General features: G+C 34.9%; 1 protein-coding gene across 1 annotated transcript in view; it reads left to right on the top strand.

The window, feature by feature from the left end:
- Positions 1-22,727, top strand: part of Hpse2 (heparanase 2 (inactive)) — a 690,427-nt gene that overhangs the window by 86,045 nt on the left and 581,655 nt on the right. The window contains exon 3 of the mRNA XM_046450534.2: positions 1,907-2,068. Within this exon, the coding sequence (XP_046306490.1) occupies positions 1,907-2,068 (162 nt within the window). The remainder of the gene's footprint in view (positions 1-1,906; positions 2,069-22,727) is intronic.

Raw genomic sequence — 22,727 nt, 5'->3', positions numbered from 1 at the left:
ATATATGTATGGTATGTTCATACATAGATATAGCATAATTTGGTAGATTTCATTCCCTGTACTTCTCCATGCCCTCTCCTCTTCCCTCCCTCTTGTTCCCCTTCCTCTACTCTATTGGTCCTCAGAAAGGAGTTACTTCTAAAAGAGCACTGGACTTCTAAAATTCCCATATTTGGTTATTGACCAGGCTGTGTGGATTTGAACAAGTTACTTAAGGTTTATGGATCTGTTTCCTCATATATAAATAGGTATATTATTATTATTATTTATTGTTCAGGATTACAAAAACAGGTTAGGATTTACAAAGCAGGTAACTGACAATTAGTGGCTTATGTGAATAGTGTTTGTCTCATATAAAAAGAAATCAAGAGATGGACAGTCTATTTAATATAGAGATTAGAGAATTTAGGCTCTTTTTAATGTATATATTTTTAGTTGTATATGGACACAATGCTTTTACTTTATTTATTTATTTTTATGTGGTGTTGAGGGTCGAACCCAGTGTCTCACAAGTGCTAGACAAGAGCTCTACCACTTAGCTACAACTCTAGCCTCAACTGTAGGCTCTTTTAATTTTCCTGTTCAACATCTGTTTTAGTCAGCTTTTTTTTTGAGTTTCTGGGGCCAATGAACCTGATGAAAACAATTTTAAGGAGAGAAAGTTTATTTTGAAACTTATGGTTTTAGAGATTTCAGTTCAAAGACAGATGGCTCCATTCCATGGGTCTTGAGTTGAGGCATCATGGCAGAAGAGTGTGGTAGAGGAAAGTGGCTCAGGATATGATCAGGAAACAGAAAGAAGGTCTGCCCAACAAAGATAACATATATACCTCTAAGGCATGCCTCCAGGACTACCTCCTCTAACCACCCTACCTGCTTATTGATTCCACTATCCCTATTAGGGGATTAATTCACTGATAGGGTTAAGGCTCTCATAACCCAATCATTTCAACTCTAAACTTTCTTGCATTGTCTTACACATGAGCTTTTGGGGGACACCTCACATATAAACCATAAAAACATCCTTAGCATGTAGTTTTTTGGGTTCTAGCTTCTTGAATCATGGGCACAAAATGTCTAGTAAAACCCTGGTCCTTATGTCTATGTTTCATGTATAAAGAATAGGAAGAACTAAAAAACTAAGAGACTTTTCTCTTAGTGAGGCTCTGACTCTTAATTTGGCAAGGGGGGTTCCTCTTTAAGATGTATTTCTGTAACTCACTGGCCAGAACTATGTAGCATAGGCACACTTTATTTCAAGGAAAACTAGGAAATTGTACACTGTACTTTTCAGTGTCTAGACTAGAAGAAGGCAAGGAAGAAGGGATTGTGTTTACAGTTTGGGTCAGCAATGTCTGTCACTTTCATAATATTTTGATGATGAATATGATGAGACAATCTAATTAAAAAGTTTTATAAAGGTATAATCTAAATACACTATTCCTTTTGCCTTCTGTTGAGAGGAAATGACCTTCATAGTCACTAGTATTCAAAGTTGTATTATTATTCTCCATAAAAAAAAGGGAAAATGATATTAAGAAAAGGGCCCTGGAGATAAAAAAGTCTTGGAGGTGAGCTAAGAAGGAGAATGTCTGAGTAGACTCTTTAATGAGGTCAGAGAGAGCTAAGAAACAGAAATCTCCAAAGAATTTGTAAATAACCAGAGGAACTTTGAGTATGTGTCATGGAGTTGAAAATCCTGCAGGGTTAATACTTCTGCATTTCTTTAGTTTGATGAAAACTCTTGTAGCTTACAAATTGTGTTATTTGGGGTAAAATAAACCTTTGATGTATATATATATATATATATATATATATATATATATATATATATATATATTTTTTTTTTTTTTGTTTTATTTTAGATTTTGCTTTTGTTGCCAGTCTTCTTTCTTTCTTTTTGTAGACATTGTTCGAAGTGATGTTGCTTTGGATAAACAGAAAGGCTGCAAAATTGCTCAGCACCCTGATATTATGCTGGAGCTTCAAAGAGAGAAGGCAGCTCAGATGCATCTGGTTCTTCTAAAGGAGCAATTCTCCAATACTTACAGTAATCTCATATTAACAGGTAAGGCAACTGGAATCAGCTAGAATCTTAGAGCATTATATATTGATGATCTTCATCAGTTAGCAAGTTGATGCTTGGGGATACTAGTGTGGGATTCAGATGAGCCTACATCTGTCTCCACCCACTATATCACATTTTTAATTGTGGTGATTCTTGTCTTTCTAAAACAAATAGTTCTTATAGTTTTCAGATGTATTTTGGCTTGAAGTTATGGATGATTCAGCATGTGTTTTCTCAAAAGACAGAACCAATGACAACCTTGAAGACTTATAAAAATATGACTTTCTAGATGTGTGCCAGTAGATTTGAGAAAATTACTAAATTTGGTATCTTATAAGAAGCAGTTATTTTCCTCTTTCTGTGCATGCCCTTTGTATGAACCCAGTGAATATAAAGATGAAATGTTAAAGAGATAATAATCTTTAGGCAGAGCTGGGAATGTTCTATTCCTGATGGTGTTTGAAAATATTTGGGGAATTTGATTTTTTTTTTAATGAGTAAAGAGGCTATGAGACTGAGTCATATTCCCTTACTTCTTAGTTCTAGGACGGAAGTGCCTATGTATCAGAGCTGCAAGGAGAATCAACTTTTGGCAGGGTTGTCTGCAAACTTTGCTAGTAAAGAACATGCTTAGTTGCATGTCTTTATTAGGCTTTGGAGAAGACTATAGTAACAGATTTGAATGTGAGAATCATTTAGAATTTGAGATAAACTAAAAAGAGCAGTCCAAGTTACCTCCATCTTTTTTTTTTTTTGAGAACATGCAAGGCAGATCTACATATTGATCTGAATGAACTTTAACAGGTCAAAAGCATGTGTTTTGCCTTGTTTATGAATAGTTTAAAAACAAAACAAAAATAGAATGTCTGATAGGCTATGAACATTCACACTTACTTGATTTGTGAACTCTAAGTTAGGAAAATTTTAACTTTTTTTACAGGCTTCCTGGCATTTCACCAGGAATTGCTGAGTGGCAACCAAATTGTTTTGCTTTTGAAAAAGCACAAGACTCTTCCAACTTTTCATCTTGTACCTGGTGGAAAACCCAACAGCATGAGATGAAAGCCAGATTTAAATGTGGCTTTGGTGAGCAGAGAAGAGGATTATGGATTTCATAAGTATAGGCCCTGTTTTTTGCTCGTTGATAGATCATTAAGGAGGGCAAACTTAAAAGTGATTTATGGCCAATGCATATATTTCCCTAAATTGGTTAGTGAAACTGAGTTTAAGTTTAGATGTTTGGGAAGAACAGATTTTTCTCCAAGATTCTTTACTCTACCTCAAATGTATACATGTATATATGTTTACTATTCTCCAATTCAGGGATTGGAAATGACACATTTTATTTTATTTTAATATTTTTTGACATGTATTAGAGGGGTCATACCCTGTGTTCTTTAATGTGGCATATAAAGAGCTTAGGGTAATTCTAACCCTAAACTGTGGATCCAGAGTATGGCTTGAAGGCATATTATCTTTGAAAACACAAGTGTTCTATTGAGTTCAATGGAATCTTTTCTAATTCTCAGTAACATAATCCCTTTGGATGTTTATTCACAATTCAAACTGTTGGAATCAACATTGTCAACTTTTACCCTGACAACTTGCTTACTTTCTACTAAACAAACTTACCCTAGAGAAGAGCCTCTTTCCTGCTCTTACTTCTCCCAAGCTGCTTCAAAGAGTCCTCAGGCGTTTTCCACATTTTTCACCCAAATGCCTGTGCAGAGTGGTACCTTGCAGCAGACAGAGCATTTGGTATGCCCTGGTTTGTTTACATGAAAGTTCAAAAGGTTTTGGTTCCAGGTGTTGGGAAGACATGGAGTCATTTCAGTGTAGCACCAATGGTAAAACTATTTTAATGTCCTTTAACTAAGTCTTTGATTTTACACAGTGTGGTTTTCTAATTGTTATGAAGTTTAATCCTTGATTTCTTGTATAAATCTTGAGAACATGGTCTCCAGACAGCTAAACATAATATTTAAACATAACTAAACTAAGTTTTGTAAATATTTCCCTTTTCGGTGATGAATGTATATTGGTAAGGAGGGTGAGGTTGAAGGGGCAGGGACCTCAAACGAAGTGACTTTCTTTACCAACACATTTAGAACACCTACTCTAGGATTTCTACTTGGTGATGATCTACTTATTTTGTGTAAGTCTGGCATAATGTGTGAAATATTTGCAATGAAAGTATTTATATGGGAATATGATGAGGAAACTGGGTCACTAAAATCTAAGAAAACATGAGTTTTTCAAACCCTTCTTCCCCCCTAACCTAGGTATTTACGGAATTTCATATATATAAGGAGAAGTGTGTGATTGTTTCCTGGTCAGCTTGAGGCATATTCTTTATTTTTAAGATGAGCCAACCAAGATTTCAATATAGTAAAAAAATTAATAATGTGTTTGCAATGTCAGATGGTTAAAAGCATGTCCTCCACCTCACAAGCAACTCCTCACTGTTAGGTGTCCCACCCTCAGCTGACATGACTCTCAGCTGCTAAGGTCAGAAGCATGTGTTCAATTCTACATTTTAACTAATAATTCCTTTTAAACAGATAAGGGCAAGTGATATTCCAGCTTTAAAAGTCTTCTAATCACTTACAAAAAGGAGACAATTCTATAGTCCTTGGTGATAACCTAGTTAATAGAAAGTAATAAAAAAATCCCAAACTTTATCTTATTGAAATATTTCTTTTTACATCATATTTTTTAGAAAAGTAGATTGTTTTTATGTGTTTCTACATGGTTTTAGATTTGTTTTAATGTTCTCATGTGAATGATTTACCTGGTTTTAAAAATAATATTAGATTCACCTAACTTAGGGAGTTTTTGAAATAAACTCTAAGGTTACTGGAAGGTGATGGAACTACTGGAATTATTTTAAATGGCTATGAGCCATGTGCTGCACTTGATGGCATGGATATGTATGCTTGTCCTGAAGATCCCTGAGTATGAGAGTGTTGTCCCTGTGCATGTCATTAAAAGAGTGACTAATGAAAGGGAGAACTGGTGAGAGCCTTTAAGAAAGAACAGGGATCAGATGTCACACACCTCTTCATGTTGTCATGATTCTTAATATAGGAATGCTCTATAAATTTTCTGAAAATGTTACATACATAATGAGTGAATTCACTTGAAGACTACTTTTTAAGGGATAGTGTTGATGTTTTTTTTTTTTATAACTTTTACAGATTCAGATTCAGTTATTTGTCTCCCCTCCTCCTCCCTCTTTTTCCCTTTTTGAAGGTATACATTGAATTTTTCTGAGTGATCCCTGTACCATAATCAAAGGGAAAGGTAAAAGTTAAGTCAGCCTTAAGGGGAATTAAATTTTCTAGGATTTTTGCTTAGAAATTCTAGAAATTTAGAAATTATATTCCTGGAGGAATAGTATTCTGGATAATATGTAGAGCATCTTAGTGAATTACCATGAAATGAGTTTTTTTAAAAATATTTTTTTCTCTGTGAAGTTATCTAGTTAGCCTCTGTAGCCAGGCAACTTGAAGCCAGTCATTATAAATGAGTGGCATTATTCAAGACACATTTTATTTTGTCATGTTATTGGTTGCCAGTTTTGGTTTTATACCTTTCTTCAGTCACTAAACCCTCAACTAAAGTGATAGTCCTAAAGTTGGCTTTCTGTGTAACTGTAGCATATGAATTGAATAAGAGATTGCACTTCCCTGTTGTGGCCCATTCTGTTAACTTCAGTGAAGCAAAGGAGCTCTCAGTTGTGTAAAAACTGTTCTTTCAGTTTGCACAAAATAAATGCTCAGGTAACTAACTATTTCTAGCCATGCCTAAAGCTGCAGTAGCCAACCCAGGACAAAATCTATTTTTGACTTAAATTCCTTCTTGGTAGCATGTTTTGTGATTATCCCAAACTAAAGAGCTCTTTTCTTCATTTTCACTGCATTTACCAATTGTTCATGCCATTACGGGCAATTGGTGGAAGTGTAAAATAATTTGTCAATGCATTTTAATTATGTTTCAGAATTAATTTTGTTAATGGTTTGAAAAACATCACCTCCCTTCTTTGATTGACTCTTATTAAAATGAGTTCAGTTATTGTTGTTCTTGAGATCTTGGGAGATCCATCTGCCTCTATATTTTATTAATTTCCCTACTTAAGTGAATCTACTGTAAACTTATCTGCCCAAATTATATCATTAAGTATTCTATATTTTTTTCTACTCTATCCCATATGCTTGGATCAGTTTCATGTCTCCCATTTGCCAAGTTTTCTTTTAGGGTCATTGAAAGCCATTTAAAAATCCCTTCATATAGTAACATCACATCTTAAATTCACGTGAGAGGACAAGGAAAGAAAGTATATTTGCCTATTAACATGAAGCCAGGTGGGTGTGATTGGAGTGTAGCAAAACCAAAACCTGAGGATAGCAGAGTTTTTAATATCAGTTTTTTTCCCCCATGGCATTTACTGCCAACTTTATCAAATAAAATAAAATAATGTTTAAAAATGACCTTGAAAAGTGATTAGTCTGTAGCACTGTGGGCATTTATTTGCATGTTTATCAACATTTTATAGAGGGATGTGAAGTAAAGTACCAAAGAAAATCTTCTACAGGGCTAGGATAGGTATATGATACATGTATATACATGTATATATACCATATACACTGGGAACTATTGATGTAAGTTCTGAAGTTCAATGGTTGGAGAATCAGAGCTCTGATGTCCAAGGGCAGGAGAAGAGGAATATCCCAGCTCCAGGAGAGAAAAAGAACAGAAATTGCCTTTCTCTGCTTTCTTCATTCTCTCGAGGCCCCCAGCTAATTAAATGGTGCCTGCCCACATTGAGGGCAGACCTTCCCCACTTAGTCTAGTCAGACTTACACACCAGTCTCCTCTGGAAACACCCTCAAAAACATACCTTTACGAGTTCTCTAGTTACTTCTTAATCCAGTCAAATTGACACATAAAACTAACCATCACACCCTCTATAATGTGATATATTTTATAAGTAACTTAACAAACAAAATCTTTGTATTAACACATTCTTTATAAGTACTAAAAATAATCATCCTAACTCTTCAAGCACACTTGATGGGAATTTGTACTTTTGAAGTAATGTATACATATATTCAGTCTCTCTGAATTCTGATTGTGGTTCTGATTTCACAATTCTTGAATAAAAATTAAAGATTTCATTTTAAAATCTGGCTAAATATAAGTGAATTTTCAGGATCTTTCTCCAAAACAGTGATTCTCAGGTTTGGGAGGATAAAGGCTTCTTTATTAGGGATCAGGAGAAGGAGCTTACTTTTGTTGCTGCTCATTTTCTGCCTGGCTGGGGAATGAGTAATCAAAAAAACTGGATTTAATTTGCAACAGTATTTACTAAGTGCTTACTGTATACCACTATTTCCTGCTACCACTTACAAGTCAACCTTTGGGTACTTCCTCTTCAGACTTCCTAATGCTATTTCCAGGTCAGTTGTCCCCTTCCATCAGACCCAAGCCCCAGCAAGTCTACCCACTTTTGGATATTGGCTTATCTTCTCCAGGCCAAGCAGTTATGGTCAGCGTGTCACTGGCTCTGACATCCAAATTCTTCTTTATCTTGATAATTTGTTTCTTTACTTACTTTTCTCATAAGTAGGAGCTGAGAGGAATGGAAAACTGAAAGGAATTCTCTCATCCAAACTCTTCTGTACTAAGTGTTTAATTAAACCTGTAGAATTATAAGCATGAGACTGATTTTACAAAGCAAATGGTCTTCCTGTTCCCTTTTTCTTTGTTATAGAAAAAAAATTCCCCCAAAGTATATGTCACTGAATTTACCTGAGAAGTGCCTTTGTCTTAGAAATTAACTTTTCTCCCCAGTCATTAAAGTAATACATGCTCATTGATGAAAACTTTTGAAATGCTCAAACTTAGAGATAACAAATGATGTTCAGTCCTCTGTAGCAATAGGTTCCATATCCACAGATTTAAACTGTGAACTGAAAATATTTAAAAAAATTTTGTCTATACTGAAAAGGTGCAGATTTTTCTTGTCATTATTCTGGAAACAATATAATGTAATAATTATTTACATAGGGCTTGTGATGTATCGGGCATTAGAAATGTATTAATCAGCTTTCAGTTACTATAACAATACGCCTTACACAAGATACTTAAAAGAACTTTATTTAGCTCATAGTTCTGGAAGTTTAAAGTCCAAATGGAATTTTGCAGGCATAGTGGTAAGGGCTGCCTCTTGGCTGAGTGACCTCATAGTGGATAGCAATGGCAGGAGCATATGCAAAGCAATAATATTACATATCAAGTTAGGAAGCCAGGCAGGGGGTGGGGGAGAAGTGAGTGGGGCTACCCTTGCTTGCTTTATCATACTCCTCTCACAAGAACTACCTTTATTAGGGCAGGTCCCTCACTCCATGGCCTAAGAACCACTCACAAGACCCCACTTGTAAAGATTCTACTACTTCCCAACATTGTTTACTCTGGGGTACACTTGAATCATAGCAATAAGTAATATAGAGATGAAGATGATTAGATGATTTAAAGTATTTAGGAGATTGTACATAGGGTATATTCCATTTTCTATAAAGGTCTTGGGTGTCTGTGATTTTGGTATCCAAAAGATAGCCTGAAAACCAATGTCTCATGAATACTGAGGAATGAGTAAATATGTATTTTTATATATTTAAAATATAATTAAAATATTATATATCTAATTCCTAATTAAAATTCTGTGTTGAGAAATCCCCATCTTAGAATTCTTTAAAAATGCTCTGAAGGCCATGTGATATTCTTTGTTATTATGCTAAGTGTATTTTTAAGTGATATTGGTTTTTAATAGTTTACTTGTATGATATATAAAAGTTATGTAAATTCATTGCATAAATCAAAAAAATATAAATCATCCCAAATCCGATTACTGAGAGACTGACTGGCATACTTTATGTATGAATTTTAGCATACTATAACCTGTTTATTAAAGGATAACTAATTTATATGTATTTAAATTATATACAGTCATATACCACATAACAACATTTCAGCTGATGATGGATCACATATATGATGGCAGCTACACCATATAGCTGAGGTATAATAGGCTGAACCACATAGATTTATGTAAGTACACTCTGATGTTTGTTCAATGTGAAATTACTTGATTCATTTCTCAGAAAATATTCTCCTCATAAATGATACAGGCCTGTACATACTTAAAATATAAATACAGTTTCAAAATTTAAATTATTCCATGTGGAGAGTTTTAAAAAAATTTTATTATATAGTTATCCTAATTTGTTATACATGACAGTAGAATGCATTTCAATTCATAGTATATATATAGAGCACAATTTTCCATTTCTCTGGTTGTACACAAAGTAGTCACACCATTTGTGATGTAAATAGTTTTTGATGGTTAAATAGCATATAATGGATCTTTTTTTTTACTTTATCAAATGTTTTAAAATTATTAAAGTCATAAATATTTAGTTTTAGTAGTTAAATAAATAATCAGAGATAAATAGAGAAAGTAAAATAATTTCTTTCCCTAGACTTCAGTTTCTACTTCTAAAAGCCAACCATTTTTTTGATGTTTATATGTTCACACTTTAAAAAAATATTATAATATCAATATAATATAATATAATTATATTATGTTTGCATGTAATGGTTTAAAATGTTCTTAGTGAAAAGGATCCAAATATAACCATTATTTTATAATATTTTTCCCCACATATATCATGGCATATCATAGGCATCTATCTAGGTCAATTCATATAGTTCTAACTGCCCCCCACCTTTTATTTTTGTAGTACTGGGGATTGGATCTATGGTTTCTCTGTCAGTGAGCTGTACCCCAGCTCTCTTAATAATATTTTGAGACATGTTATTGCTGAGTTTCCGAGGCTGATCTCAAACTTGCGATCCTGTTGCATCAGCCTCCTGAGTTGCTGGGGTTACAATCATGTACTGCCATGTCCAGCAAACTCATTCTTTTTAATGATTTACATTATATTCTATATAGTTGAATATAACAATTTATTTAACCATTTACCTATTATATACATTAGTACATTATTCTCTTCCTTACTCTTCACACATTTATGTACATGCTTATTTTAGTAAATTTCTCACAGTGGGATGTTTGATTCAAAAAAGTGTGTATTTGAAAATTTTATAAAGTCATATTTACTGAGGCATAATTCACATGCAGCAAAAAGTAATTTTGACATATGTATATTCTATATAGTTATGTAACCCACCACCACCACCATAAAGAAATAGATTTGTTACCCTAAAATGTTCTCATGTTTCTCTTTGCAGTCTCCTCATACCCATTTTTTCCCTGCATCTGAACTAACATCTGTTCCTAAATGTTATGTAAATGGAATGAAAAAGCAATGGTCATGTGTCGCTGATTTCTTTCATTTAGCATGATATTTTTTGAGGTTCATTCATTTTTGCATATGTCACGATTTCATTCCTCTTTTTTACTGAGTAATATTTTATTTTATGGATATTCTATAATTTGTTTATCCTTTTACCTGCAATGAGCACATGGCTTGTGTCTAATTTTTAGTGATTATGAATAAAGACACTATAAACATTTTTCTCAGATCTTTCTGCTGGAATGTATTCATTTCTCTTGGGTAATACCTAGGAGTAGGATTGCTTGGTTTTATATTAAGTTGCTTTTTAACTTTTTAAAAAATTTGTTCTTATTGGTTATACATGACAGTAGAATGTATTTTGACATATTACACGTATGTGGGATATAACATCTCATTCTTCTGGTTCTACATGATATAGAATTATATTGGTTGTGTAATCATATTTGCAAACAGGACAGTAATGGCCAATTCATTCTATTATCTTTCCTATTCCCACATCCCCTAGTTCCCTTCATTCCCCTTTGTCTAATCCATAGTACTTCTATTCTTCTCTAACCTTATTCTAAGTTAGTATCTGCATATCAGAGAGAACATTTAGACTTTGGGTTTTGAGGATTGACTTATTTCACTTAGCATGATAGTCTCCAGTTCCATCCAAATGCTGTGATTTCCAAATTATGGCAAATGCCATAATTTGATTTCTCTTTATGGCTGAGTAGTATTCCATTGTGTATATCTATCACATTTTCTTTATCCATTCATGTGTTGAAGGGCATCTAGGCTGATTCCATGGTTCAGCTATTGTGAACTGAGGCATTATAAACATTGACTTGGCTGCCTCACTGTAGTATGATTTTAAGTCTTTTGGGCATAAACCAAGGAGTGGGATAACTTGGTCAAATGGTGGTTCTATTCCATATTTTCTGAGGAATCTCCATACTGCTTTCCATAGTGGTTGGACCAGTTTGCGTTCCTACCAGCTATGTTTGAGTGAATCTTTTCCCCCACATCCTCATCAACATTTATTGTTACTTGTATTCTTGATAATTGCCATTCTGACAGCAGTGAGATGGAATCTCAGTGTAGTTTTAATTTGCATTTCCCTAATTGCTAGAATGTTGATGTTTTTCATATCTTCCTTGACCAATTGTATTTCTTCTGTGAAGTGTGTTCAGTTCCTTTGCCCATTAATTGATTGGGCTATTTGCTCTTTTTTGGTGTTAAGTGTTTTGAGTCCTTTATATATCCTGGAGATTAATGTTCTATCTGAGGTATAGGTAGCAAAGATTTTCTCCCATTCTGTAGGCTCTCTCTTCACATTCTGGCTTGTTTCCTTTGCTGTAAAGAAGCATTTTAGTTTGTTTCCATCCCATTTGTTGATTATTGACTTTCTTCTTGTGCTTTAGGAGTCTTGTTGAGGAATTCAGTTTCTAAGCCAACACAATGGAGAGTTGGACCTACTTTTTCGTCTAGTAGGCAGGGTCTCTCGTCTAATGCCTAGATCCTTGATCCACTTAGATTTGAGTTTTGGAAATCCATATGTAGCAAAATAAAATTAAACTTCTATCTCTCACACTTCACAAAACTTTTTAACTTTAAAAGTGTCAGCAGTATATGTTAGTTCTAGTTCCTCCACATCCTGCTCATAGTTGGTATTGACTGTCTTTTGAATTTAATAGTTCTTTAGTGTAGGTAATGGTATGTCCTTGTGATTTTAATTAATTAGCATTTCTCCCTTATGATTAATGAGATTGGGCATCTCTTCATGTCATTATGATCCGTGTGTCTTCTTTGTTGAATTGCTTGTTCATGTCTTTTATGCATTTTTAAAAAATTAATAATGAGTTTTGTTATTTCTGGGATAGAAGTCCTTTAACAAATATGTGATGTATAAATGTTTTACCTGGTCTATGATTTGTATTTTTATTTTTAACAGTTTCTTTTGAATCAGGAAAGCTTTTAACAGTGCTCAAATATAAAATTATGAATTTTTCTTTAATGGTTAACAATTAAAATTTTAATTCCTGGGCTGGGGATGTGGCTCAAGCGGTAGCGCACTCGCCTGGCACACGTGCGGCCCGGGTTCGATCCTCAGCACCACATACAAAGATGTTGTGTCCGCCGAAAACTAAAAAAAAATAAATATTAAAAAAAACCAAACATTCAAATAACTCTTCCATTCTTTAAAAAAAAAAAAATTTAATTCCTCTTGCCAGTTTTCAGAAAAGATTGTGGCAATTCCTGTTCCCATTATTCGTGTGTGAGAGCAGTGGTTTCCCAGCATTCTCATTAGCACTGGATGTTAGTGCTCTTTTTAATTTGTTCCAGTCCTACAAGTTAAAGCCATCTCAGTGTAGTGGTTTTATGACTATAGCCTGGTGAATTTATTTTCCCATATTTATCTGTGATTTACATTTCCTCTTTGGTGAGTTACCTATTCATTTTCTTTGCATTTTTATTGGGTGTTGATATTTTTCTCATCGATTTATAATTGGTCTTAGTGAATTAAAAATGTTAATGTATTGCAAACCATTTTCTTCCCCTAGATAATACTTATTTTTGTGTTCAACTTACAACTTTCAATTTTTTTTCTATTACTGGAATTTGTTTGTATACAATGCAATGTAGATAACATAATTTTCTTCCAAATGGCTATAACCACTTTTGTTTATACCGTTTTGCTGATAGTTTTTGAAACTGAATTGAAACACTATATATGTTACATATTTTACTTTCATATATATTTATACATAATTATGAACTTTCTTTTCAGTTATTTTGTATTCATTATTTCTGTGTCAATGCTATACTACTTTGATAAGGCTTATAAACCTTTTCTTTTTCAAGGTTTCTTGGCTATCCTCATATAATTATTTTTAAAAATGAATTTATGATTTTCTCTAGCTCAAAAAAATTAATCACTGGATTTTGATTAGAATTTCCATCAGTTTATATCCTAATTTGGACCTTTGTTTTTTATTTATTTACTTATATGAGGTGCTGAGAATTAAACCCAGTGCCTCACACATGCTAGGTGAGAGCTCTACCACTGAGCTACAACCCCAGCTTTATCTTAATTTGGAAAGATTAATATTTTAGAGTGCTATATTCCATTTAACTACATGTTATTCTTTCTGTTTGTTCAGTTCTTGTTTTAGACCATGTGATAATAATCTATAATTTTATTTGTATGCCTTTCTTATTAAATTTATTCTTTAATGTATTATGGTTTTATTGATAGTAAGAGTGAATTTCTTTCTTTTTAGAATTTTTCCATATTATATATTTATCTTATATATTTCCTTCACCACATTTTATTGTTGGTTTAGGTATTGAGTCTTTTGTGTTTTTTTTTTTTGTTGTTGTTGTTATTGTTGTTGGTTTTGGGGATTGAACCCAGGGCCTTGTGCATGCTAGGCAAGCACTCTACCAACTGAGCTACATCTCCAGCCCAAGTCTCTTGTGATCTATAGGTACACAAAAGTAGTTCTATTTCTTTTCTAAATTTTAACCAATTATTTTCCTTTTAATATCTTAAAACCTCTAAAGCCTCTATTGAAAAATAGCACTTATGCTTGCTTTTCACATGATTTTAATGAAAATTGAATCATTATTTTGTTTGCATAGACTTCTGAATGTTTTCCCCTTAAAACCAATATGTTAAAGTCAAAATAAGTTTATATATTTATTTAAAAAATAGAAATGGTTTCTGTTATTTCTGATTATAATAGGTATAAAATATTTTATTAATATATTCCATACTATATTTATTCATACTTACATACAAATGCATACATAAGTCATAAACATAGAAACTCATGCATACATGTACTTTTATACATATCAAAGTAATTAAATATGCCTGTTATTTTGTAACCATTTTCTCAGTAAAATTTTGTGGATATCTTTCTGTCAATAATTATAGGTACATATTATTGTTATTTTTTTATTAGAGCATTATAGTTAAACATAATGGTTGGGTTTATTGTCACAAAATTATGCATGCATTTACTGCATTTTAGTCCCCAGTGTTCCCTACTTTCCCTCTCATTCAATCCTCCTCCTGTTATCATTCCTTTCTTTCACTAATTTATTGATTTTTATTGGTGCTTTATACATATACATAAATGTAAAATTCACTGTGGTATATTTGTACATTCACATAGTGTGATTTTGTTAAATTCATTCCTCATGTCCTCCTCCCACCCTCTTTTTTTTTTCTAGCTTTATTTATTTATCTTTAAAATAGTTTTTAGTTGTCAATGGACCTTTATTTTATTTATTTATGTGGGGTGCTAAGAATTAAACCCATTACCTCACACATGCTAGGCAAATGCTCCTCTACTGAGCCACAACCCCAGCTTTTGATCTCCTTCTACTCCACTGATCTTCTCTGTATCTTTTTTTTTTACTTTTACTTGAAAAATATTTTATATTTTTATTAGTTGTTCAAAACATTACTTAGCTCGTGACATATCATATTGCATACATTTGATTCAAGTGGGTTATGAACTCCCATTTTTCCCCTGTATACAGATTGCAGAATCAAATCAGTTACACATCCACGTTTTTACATACTAGTGTCTGTTGTATTCTGCTGTCTTTCCTATCCTCTACTATCCCCCCTCCCCTCCCCTCCCCTCCCATCTTCTCTCTCTACCCCATCTACTGTACTTCATTTCTCTCCCTTGTTTTTTTCCCCCCTTTCCCTCTAGCTCCTCTTATATGTAATTTTGTATAACTCTGAGGGTCTCCTTCCATTTCCATGCAATTTCCCTTCTCTCTCCCTTTCCCTCCTACCTCTCGTCCCTGTTTAATGTTAATCTTCTTCTCATGCTCTTCCTCCCTGCTCTGTTCTTAGTTGCTCTCCTTATATCAAAGAAGACATTTGGCATTTGTTTTTTAGGGATTGGCTAGCTTCACTTAGCATAATCTGCTCTAATGCCATTCATTTCCCTGCAAATGCCATGATTTTGTCATTTTTTAGTGCTGAGTAATACTCCATTATGTATAAATGCCACATTTTTTAAATCCATCTATTGAAGGCATCTAGGTTGGTTCCACAATCTAGCTATTGTGAATTGTGCTGCTATGAACATCAATGTAGCAGTATCCCTATAGTACGCTCTTTTAAGGTCTTTAGGGAATAGTCCGAGAAGGGGAATAGCTGGGTCAAATGGTGGTTCCATTCCCAGCTTTCCAAGGAATCTCCATACTGCTTTCCAAATTGGCCGCACCAATTTGCAGTCCCACCAGCAATGTACAAGTGTACCCTTTTCCCCACATCGTCGCCAGCACTTGTTGTTGTTTGACTTCATAATGGCTGCCAATCTTACTGGAGTGAGGTGGTATCTTAGGGTGGTTTTGATTTGCATTTCTGTGACTGCTAGAGATGGTGAGCATTTTTTCATGTACTTGTTGATTGATTGTATGTCCTCCTCTGAGAAGTGTCTGTTCAGGTCCTTGGCCCATTTGTTGATTGGGTTGTTTGTTATCTTATTGTTTAATTGTTTGAGTTCTTTGTATACTCTGGATATTAGGGCTCTATCTGAAGTGTGAGGAGTAAACATTTGTTCCCAGGATGTAGGCTCCCTATTTACCTCTCGTATTGTTTCTCTTGCTGAGAAAAAACTTTTTAGTTTAAGTAAGTCCCATTTGTTGATTATTGCTATTAACGCTTGTGCTATGGGTGTCCTATTAAGGAATATGGAGCCCGACCCCACAATATGTAGATTGGAGCCAACTTTTTCTTCTATCAGACGCAGAGTCTCTGATTTGATATCAAGCTCCTTGATCCATTTTGAATTAACTTTTGTGCATGGTGAGAGAAAGGGATTCAGTTTCATTTTGTTGCATATGGATTTCCAGTTTTCCCAGCACCATTTGTTGAAGATGCTATCCTTCCTCCATTGCATGCTTTTAGCCCCTTTATCAAATATAAGATAGTTGTAATTTTGTGGATTGGTCTCTGTGTCCTGTATTCTGTACCATTGGTCCACCTGCCTGTTTTGGTACCAGTACCATGATGTTTTTGTTACTATTGCTCTGTAGTATAGTTTGAAATCTGGTATCGCTATACAGCCTGATTCACACTTCCTGCTTAGAATTGCTTTTGCTATTCTGGGTCTTTTATCTTTCCATATGAATTTCATGATTGCTTTATCTATTTCTACAAGAAATGCCATTGGGATTTTGATTGGGATTGCATTAAACCTATAGAGAACTTTTGGTAATATCGCCATTTTGATGATGTTAGTTCTGCCTATCCATGAACAGGGTATATTTTTCCATCTTCTAAGATCTTCTTCTATTTCTCTCTTTAGGGTTCTGTAGTTTTCATTGTATAAATCTTTCACCTCTTTTGTTAGGTTGATTCCCAAATATTTTATTTTTTTTTGAGGATATCGTGAATGGTGTGGTTATCCTCATTTCCATTTCAGAAGATTTGTCGCTGATATACAGGAATGCCTTTGATTTATGCGTGTTGATTTTATATCCTGCCACTTTGCTGAATTTATTTATTAGTTCTAGTAGTTTCTTTGTAGACCCTTTTGGGTCTGCTAGGTATAGAATCATGTCACCACAAATAGTGATAATTTAAGTTCTTCTTTTCCTATTTTTATGCCTTTAATTTCTTTTGTCTGTCTAATTGCTCTGGCCAGTATTTTGAGAACTAAATTGAATAGAAGTGGTGAGAGAGGGCATCCCTGTCTTGTTCCAGATTTTAGAGGGAATGCCTTCAGTCTTTCTCCATTCAGAATGATGCTAGCATGAGACTTAGCATAGATAGCTTTTACAATGTTGAGGAAAGTTTCTGTTATCCCTAGTTTTTCTAGTGTTTTGAACATAAAGGGATGCTGTACTTTGTCGAATGCTTTTTCTGCGTCTATCGAGATGATCATGTGGTTCTTATCTTTAAGTCTATTGATGTGGTGTATAACATTTATTGATTTCCGTATATTGAACCAGCCTTGCATCCCAGGGATGAATCCTACTTGATCATGGTGCACAATTTTTTTTGATATGTTTTTGTATCCGATTCACCAGAATTTTATTGAGGATTTTTGCATCTAGGTTCATTAGAGATATTGGTCTGTAGTTTTCTTTCTTTGAAGTGTCTTTGTCTGGTTTAGGAATCAGGGTGATGTTGGCCTCATAGAATGAATTTGGAAGAGATCCTTCTTTTTCTATTTCCTGAAATAACTTGAAAAGTATTGGTATTGATTCTTCTTTAAAGGTTTTGTAAAACTCCGCTGTATACCCATCCGGTCTAGGGCTTTTCTTGGTTGGTAGTCTTTTGATGGCTTCTTCTATTTCTTCCTTTGTTATTGGTCTATTTAAATTGTGTGTATCTTCCTGACTCAATCTGGGCAAATCATATGACTTAAGAAATTTATTGATATCTTCACTTTCTTCTATTTTATTGGAATATAGGGTTTCAAAATAATTTCTAATTATCTTCTGTTTTTCTGTAATGTCTGTTGTGATATTGCCTTTTTCATCCCGTGTGTTAGTAATTTGAGTTCTCTCTCTTCTCTTCGTTAGCATGGCTAAGGGTCTGTCGCTCTTATTTATTTTTTCGAAGAACCAACTTTTAGTTTTATCAATTTTTTCAATGGTTTCTTTTGTTTCAATTTCACTGATTTCCGCTCTGATTTTAATTATTTCTTGCCTTCTGCTACATTTGCTGTTGTCTTGCTCTTCTTTTTCTAGGGTTTTGAGATGAAGTGTGAGCTCATTTATTTATTGGTTTTTTTTCTTTTTTTGAGGAATGAACTCCAGGCAATGAATTTCCCTCTTAAAACTGCTTTCATTGTGTCCCATAGATTCTGATATGTTGTGTCTGTATTTTCATTTATCTCTAAGAATTTTTTGATTTCCTCTTTTATGTTTTCTGTAACTCATTGATCATTCAGTAACATATTGTTCATTTTCCAGGTGATGCAGGATTTTTCCTTCCTTCTTTTATCATTGATTTCCAGTTTCATTCCATTATGATCAGATATGGTTTATGGTATTATCTCCACACCTTTATATTTACTAAGGGTTGCCCTATGGTATAATATATGGTCTATGTTTGAGAAGGATCCATGTGCTGCTGAGAAGAATGTATATCCACTTGATGATGGTTGATATACTCTATATATATCGGTTAAGTCTAGTTTATTGATTGTGTTATTGAGTTCTATAGTTTCTTTATTCAACTTTTGTCTGGAGGATCTGTCCAATGGTGAGAGCAGTGTGTTGAAGTCACCCATAATTATTGTGTTGTGGTCTATTTGATTCTTGAACTTGAGGAGAATTTGTTTTATGAACGTTGCAGCACCATTATTTGGTGCATACATATTGATAATTGTTATGTCTTATTGGTGAATGCTTCCTTTTAACAGTATATGGTGTCCTTCTTTATCCCTTTTGATTAACTTAGGTTTGATGTTGATTTTATTTGATATGAGTATGGCCACTCCTGCTTGCTTCTGAGGACCATATGAGTGGTATGATTTTTCCCAACCTTTTACCTTCAGCCTGTGTATGTCTTTTCCTATCATATGAGTCTCCTGAAGGCAGCATATTGTTGGATCTGTTTTTTTAATCCAAGTTACTAGCCTATGTCGCTTGATTGGTGAGTTTAAGCCATTAATGTTTAGATTTACTACTGATATATGGTTTGTACTTCCAGTCATGTTTATTTATTTATTTATTTTAATTTGGCTTGTTTTTCCTCTTTGGTTATTTTTCCCCCCTTTACTGAGTTACCTCCCACTGTTAGTTTTGGGTGCTGTTTTTCATTTCCTCTTCTTGTAGTGTTTTGCTCAAAATGCTTTGCAGTGCTGGTTTTCTGGCTGCAAATTCTTTTAACTTTTGTTTATCGTGAAATATTTTAATTTCATTGTCAAACTTGAAGCTTAATTTTGCTGGATACAGTATTCTTGGTTGGAATCCATTATTTTTCAGCATTTGAAATACGTTGTTCCAGGATCTTCTCGCTTTCAACATCTGTGATGAAAAATCAGCCGTTAACCTAATTGGTTTACCCCTGAATGTAATCTGCCTCCTTTCTCTTGTAGCTTTTAATATTCTCCTTGTTCTGTATGTTGGATATCTTCACAATAATGTGTCTTGGAGTTGATCTATTATGGTTTTGTATGTTTAGGGTCCTGTAGGCTTCCAGGATTTGGCAATCCATTCCATCTTTCATATCTGGAAAGTTTTCTAAGATTATTTCATTCAACAGATTGTTCATTACTTTGGTTTGGACCTCTATATCTTGTTCTATCCCAATGACTCTTAAGTTTGGTTTTTTTATGACATCCCATATCTCTTGGATGTTTTGCTCTTGGTTTCTTACCAGCCTTTCTGCGTTGACTATATTCTTTTCGAGTTGGTAAACTTTGTCTTTATCTGATGTTCTGACTTCTATTTGATCTAGTCTATTTGTAATATTCTCATTTGAGTTTTTGATTTGGTTTATGGTTTCCTGCATTTCTAGGATTACTGTTTGATTTTTTAAAAAAATCTCTATCTCCTGGTAGAGTTCATTTTTTGCTTCTTGAATCTGCTTATGCAATTCATTTTCAAAATATTCTTTCATTGTTTGGACTTGCTATCTAATGACTTCTTTAAGATTCCATTCCATATGAGTCAGGTATGCCTTGAGTTCTTTCTCTGTCCATTTTTCTGATGCCTCTAGGTTCTCCTGTAGATTTAGGTTGTCCTGCATTGTTTGTAATCCTTTTTTCCCTTGTTTTTTCATATTGTTCACGTTACTTTCCAACTCTGTTTAACTGCTGTGTTTCTATTTTCTCCTATAAATTTGTTTTGTTTTGTATATCTCTGTGGTCTCTCCTTTGTGGTGGGAGACTATGCCTAGAGATGTTGGGCTTTATTGTAATTTAAAGCTGATTCATAAAATGCTTACGGATTCTGTAGGCATATAGTGATCTGTTGTTTGGTCTTAGGACTTTATGTTTAGGTTGGGTGCTATGATGGTGTGAAGTTTAGTATGTCTTGGCTACTTTGGAAGATTGTTCTACTGAAGGGGGATATTAACCGGCGAATGGATCAGGGTATTTGGTAATAGCTAGATATTTAGGAGCCCTATAGACAGCCTTGAAACAATCAGCTATTTGCATTTAGAAAATTATATGTAATGAAAGTCGTAATGCTTGGGATGAAAGTTAGGGGGAAGGGGAAGGAAGGAGTCCTTAAAGAGAAAGAGGGAGAGAAAGATAGGTAGAATAGAGGAGAATGGAAAGAACAATAAAAATTGAAAAGGGAAAAGAAAGAAAGAAAGGAAAAGATAAATGAAGTTTTAGAGTTCTATTTTCTTCTCTTCCAGTAGGCGGAGCTGTGCCCTCCAAGCCGAGCTTCTGCTCTCTATGTGCCTGCAGCAATCCCTGTAAGGCGACTCCTCTTCCCCTACTGGTCGTCTCTCTAATCCTGTTAGTCCAGAGCTGTTTCTCTTCTCCGTCCCCTCCCCACCTTCCTCCTGCCAGCCAGCCAGGCCCCGCTCACCAGAGGCAATCTCCAAAGATCTGGTTACACTTGTAGCCCCACTGCGTGCCCTATTTCCCGAACGACTGAGCACTCTCTCTGTCATTCATCCAGACCCCAGGGTTGTGGAGCTGTGATCTGGGAACCAACAGTTTAATTTGTCCGGACCCCTTTGGTGGCCACGCCTCTGGGAACTGGCGGCTAAGGCCTTGGGTGTCACCGCTGGTGGTAGGGGGAGTTGGGGGTCGGGAGTCCCCTCTGCTTCCCTCGGCCCCATAGTCACGCCCACACCGCTGGCAGTAGGGGGAGTTGGGGGACGGGAGTCTCCTCTGCTTCCCTCGGCCCCTACAGTTATGCCCACAGAGCTCTGGGGCGAGATTTTTGAGGTTTCCCAGCTGTATGTATCTGGTGGGGGTGGGAATCACATACCTGCTAAAGCCGATTCCGCTGGGAAGGGATCCTGTCCGCGGTACTCTGGTGACGTCAGCTCTCTGCTATGGCGGCCCCGGACTCCTTGCCGGAGTGTCCGATGGGAGGGGTGGGTCTGGCCTGTCTCTGGTCTGTCCCAGTCTTGGATTCAGTTCTGGTTCGCTTTTTCATGAAGGCTTGGTTAGCAACCTCTTCATAGGGTCTCTCCAATGCACAGTGCTGAACCCCCTCCTACTGTGCTGGTCGCCAGGCAGCGGCAGCGCAGAGTGGCCCGGACCTCCGTGCTGTGTGGCCGAAATTCACCCATCTGGGGCAAGCTGTCACCTCCAATAATCCCAAATTCACCAGCAGGTCTTACTTCAGCAGAATTTTGCTGGGAGTTTCTCAGCAGGTAGAATCTAAATGTTCTAATGCGTCTCTCTGTCCACATGGTTGAGGAGGTACTGAAAGCGCTGCCTCCCCGCCTGCTGCCATATTGAGTCCCTTCTTCGCTGTATCTTTTTGATATCCAGTTCCCACTTTCTTTTCCCCTTATTTTTCTCTAGATTCTGCATATGAGATAAAACATTTGACCCTTAATTTTCTGATTCTGGCTTGCTATTCAATGGCTACATTTGAACTACATTATGTGTATGTATCATAATAATTTAATTGTTCTGTTGACATATACCATAACTGCATTTAATTTTTTATGACTATAAATAATGTTATAATGTACATCATTGCAAATATGTCTTTGCACAATTCCTAAATGTGTGATAGCTTTGTCAAAGGAGTGTTCAATTAAAATTGTAATATATTTAGCGAGTGGACTTCCATAAAGGTCATGCCAGTTTATACTCAACCAGCAATGCACAAGAGAGATCATTTATTTTGTCTCTTGATAATATTGATTATTTTCCGGTCTTTCATTCATGTCAATATGGTAGACAATAATTTATTTGACATTATTGCTTTTGATTATATATCATTCAATAGTAGTGAGGTTAACTGTCTTTTTACATTCCTTGTTATTTTTATTTCTTTTATGAATTTTCTATTTCTTTAGGTCACTTTTTTATTGAGGCATTTATCATGTCTTCCAGAATTATGAGATCTTTTTATGTATTAAGGGTAATAATTTTTTGTCATGTTATTACCAAAAAAATACTCTTGGACTTTTAAATTTTATTTTTGCTGTATGTACTCTATGTATCATTTCATAGCCTTTATGTTCCCCCATCCACCGCCCTTTTCTTCTTTCTTTACCTTTGCCTTGCTGCAGTTTGGGGATGGTCCTGCCATGTTCTTGGTGTATGAGATCCAGAATTAGGTTTCACAGTGGTGTTTTGGACTCCTGCTCTGTGGTGATCTTT

Source organism: Marmota monax, unplaced genomic scaffold, assembly GCF_021218885.2.
Source record: "Marmota monax isolate L192 unplaced genomic scaffold, Marmota_monax_Labrador192_F-V1.1 WCK01_AAM20220418_F8-fsc00004, whole genome shotgun sequence".
NCBI lineage: Eukaryota > Metazoa > Chordata > Mammalia > Rodentia > Sciuridae > Marmota > Marmota monax.
The sequence above is the reverse complement of the archived record's forward strand: the minus strand, read 5'-3'. Positions and strand labels throughout refer to the sequence as shown.